This window comes from Nesoenas mayeri (assembly GCF_963082525.1).
Source record: "Nesoenas mayeri genome assembly, chromosome: 10".
Classification (NCBI taxonomy): domain Eukaryota; kingdom Metazoa; phylum Chordata; class Aves; order Columbiformes; family Columbidae; genus Nesoenas; species Nesoenas mayeri.
This window is the reverse complement of record NC_137560.1, coordinates 1579865-1581850: the sequence shown is the minus strand read 5'-3', so window position 1 is coordinate 1581850 and position 1986 is coordinate 1579865. Positions and strand designations below refer to the sequence as shown.

Below are 1986 nucleotides of genomic sequence, written 5' to 3'. Positions count from 1 at the left end.
AGCTCTCAATAGGACTTGTCTGAGCTGCTCCTGAGCCCCTGCCCACACAGAGCTGCCCCTGGGCAGTGCCAGGAGGTGTGAGCAGGACAGAGCTGAGCACACAGCGGGTGGGATGGGGTCTGTGACACTGACAGGGAGCAGACCCAGGGACAGACACATAGCTGCAGGCAGCACAGACATGGGCAGGGAGAGGGAGATGGACCTGAAATGCTGGGGAGGGGATTCAGGACCCCTCTGCCATCCCCTGCAGTGCAGACACATTTCCCAGTGCAACCTCTGGTCTCCTCTCCTCCCCAGCAGACCCTCTGCCCCAAAGCCATGGGGTCCAGCTCACGAGTCTCCACCTCAGCAGCCGGACCTCCAGGTGAAGGGTTCCTGCAATGGGGCACTCAAAAAAGGTGCTAAAAGTACTTGCTCTCCAGTGTCATTATGTGAGTGGCAGCAGCACAGCCGGGTAATGAGAAGGTTCCACAGCATGCCCGTCTGCCTTTCTGTCCTTGCTTTGTTTTCTGGTAGCACTGCATAGTCCTTCTCTGTTTCTCCACCTGTCCCTGCTGCTCTTGCTCTCTGGGGTTGGGGTGTGAGTGTCGGTCACTTCTTCTTCTGATATCAACTCAAGGGGTCTTGCCCCAGAGGTTTGTTCATGGAAACCTGATGCCCAAGCTGTATTTTAAGCTGTGATGAACAGTTTTTCTCACTTGGTAGAAAGAGAGAATGAGCTGAAACATCCTTCCATCAGGGAGGGGGTTTTCCATGAGAAACAGCCTGTTTCCCCTAACTTGTCACTGTCTTTCCTCCTTGCACAGGTCCTTATGCCCACAGGCAGCAAATGTCCAACAGCAGCTCCATCACCCAGTTCCTCCTCCTGCTGTTCACAGACACACGGGAGCTGCAGCTCTTGCACTTCTGGCTCTTTCTGGGCATCTACCTGGCTGCCCTCCTGGGCAACGGCCTCATCATCACCACCATAGCCTGGGACCAGCACCTGCACACCCCCATGTACTTCTTCCTGGTCAACCTCGCCCTCCTTGACCTGGGCTCCATCTCCACCATTGTTCCTCAGTCCATGGCAAACTCACTGTGGGACACCAAGACCATCTCATACTTGGGATGTGCTGCACAGCTCTTTTCATTTGCCTTCTTTATAACAGCAGAGTATTCTCTTCTCATCATCATGTCCTATAACTGCTACATTGCCATCTGCAAACCCCTGCACTACGGGACCCTCCTGGGCAGCAGAGCTTGTGTCCACATGGCAGCAGCTGCCTGGGCCACTGGGTTTCTCCATGCTCTGCTGCACACGCCCAATACATTTTCACTGACCCTGTGCAAGGGCAATGCTCTGGGCCAGTTCTTCTGTGAAATCCCCCAGATCCTCAAGCTCTCCTGCTCACACTCCTACCTCAGGGAACTTGGGCTTCTTGTGGTCTGTATATTAGTAGTATTTGGGTGTTTCGTGTTCATTGTGGTGTCCTATGTGCAAATCTTGAGGTCCGTGCTAAGGATCCCCTCTGAGTGGGGATGGCACAAAGCCTTTTCCACCTGCCTCCCCCACCTGGCCGTGGTCTCCCTGTTCATCAGCACTGGCGTGTTTGCTGACCTGAAGCCCTCATCCATTTCCTCCCCATCCCTGGATCTGGTGCTGTCTGTTCTGTACTCAGTGGTGCCTCCAGCAGTGAACCCCCTCATCTACAGCATGAGGAACCAGGAGCTGAAGGATGCCCTCTGGAAACTCATATCTTACAGTTTCCTGAAGCAATAAACTGCCCATCTCCTTCTACTTAAAATTTTAATGTAACTAATTGCAAGTCCAGCCTGTCATATGAATTTTCTGTTGTTATTGTTGTTGGGGTTTTTTTTTATTTTGATTATGTCGTTATCCCCTTTGTAATGCTCTGTCCGCTTTTCTTTTGTGACCACTGGCTATGTAAATGATGAGCCACGTTCTCCTTTTCTCTAAACAAAATAAAGGTTCCTGTACTGATT

General features: G+C 52.1%; 1 protein-coding gene across 1 annotated transcript; it reads left to right on the top strand.

Moving 5' to 3' along the window:
* Nucleotides 1-829: 829 nt before the first annotated feature.
* Nucleotides 830-1762, top strand: LOC308044088 (olfactory receptor 14A16-like; the record flags this gene model as incomplete). The annotated part of the gene is made up of 1 exon (XM_080350566.1): nucleotides 830-1762. One exon carries the CDS (start codon nucleotides 830-832, stop codon nucleotides 1760-1762), a length of 933 nt encoding a protein of 310 aa, XP_080206692.1.
* Nucleotides 1763-1986: the final 224 nt, after the last annotated feature.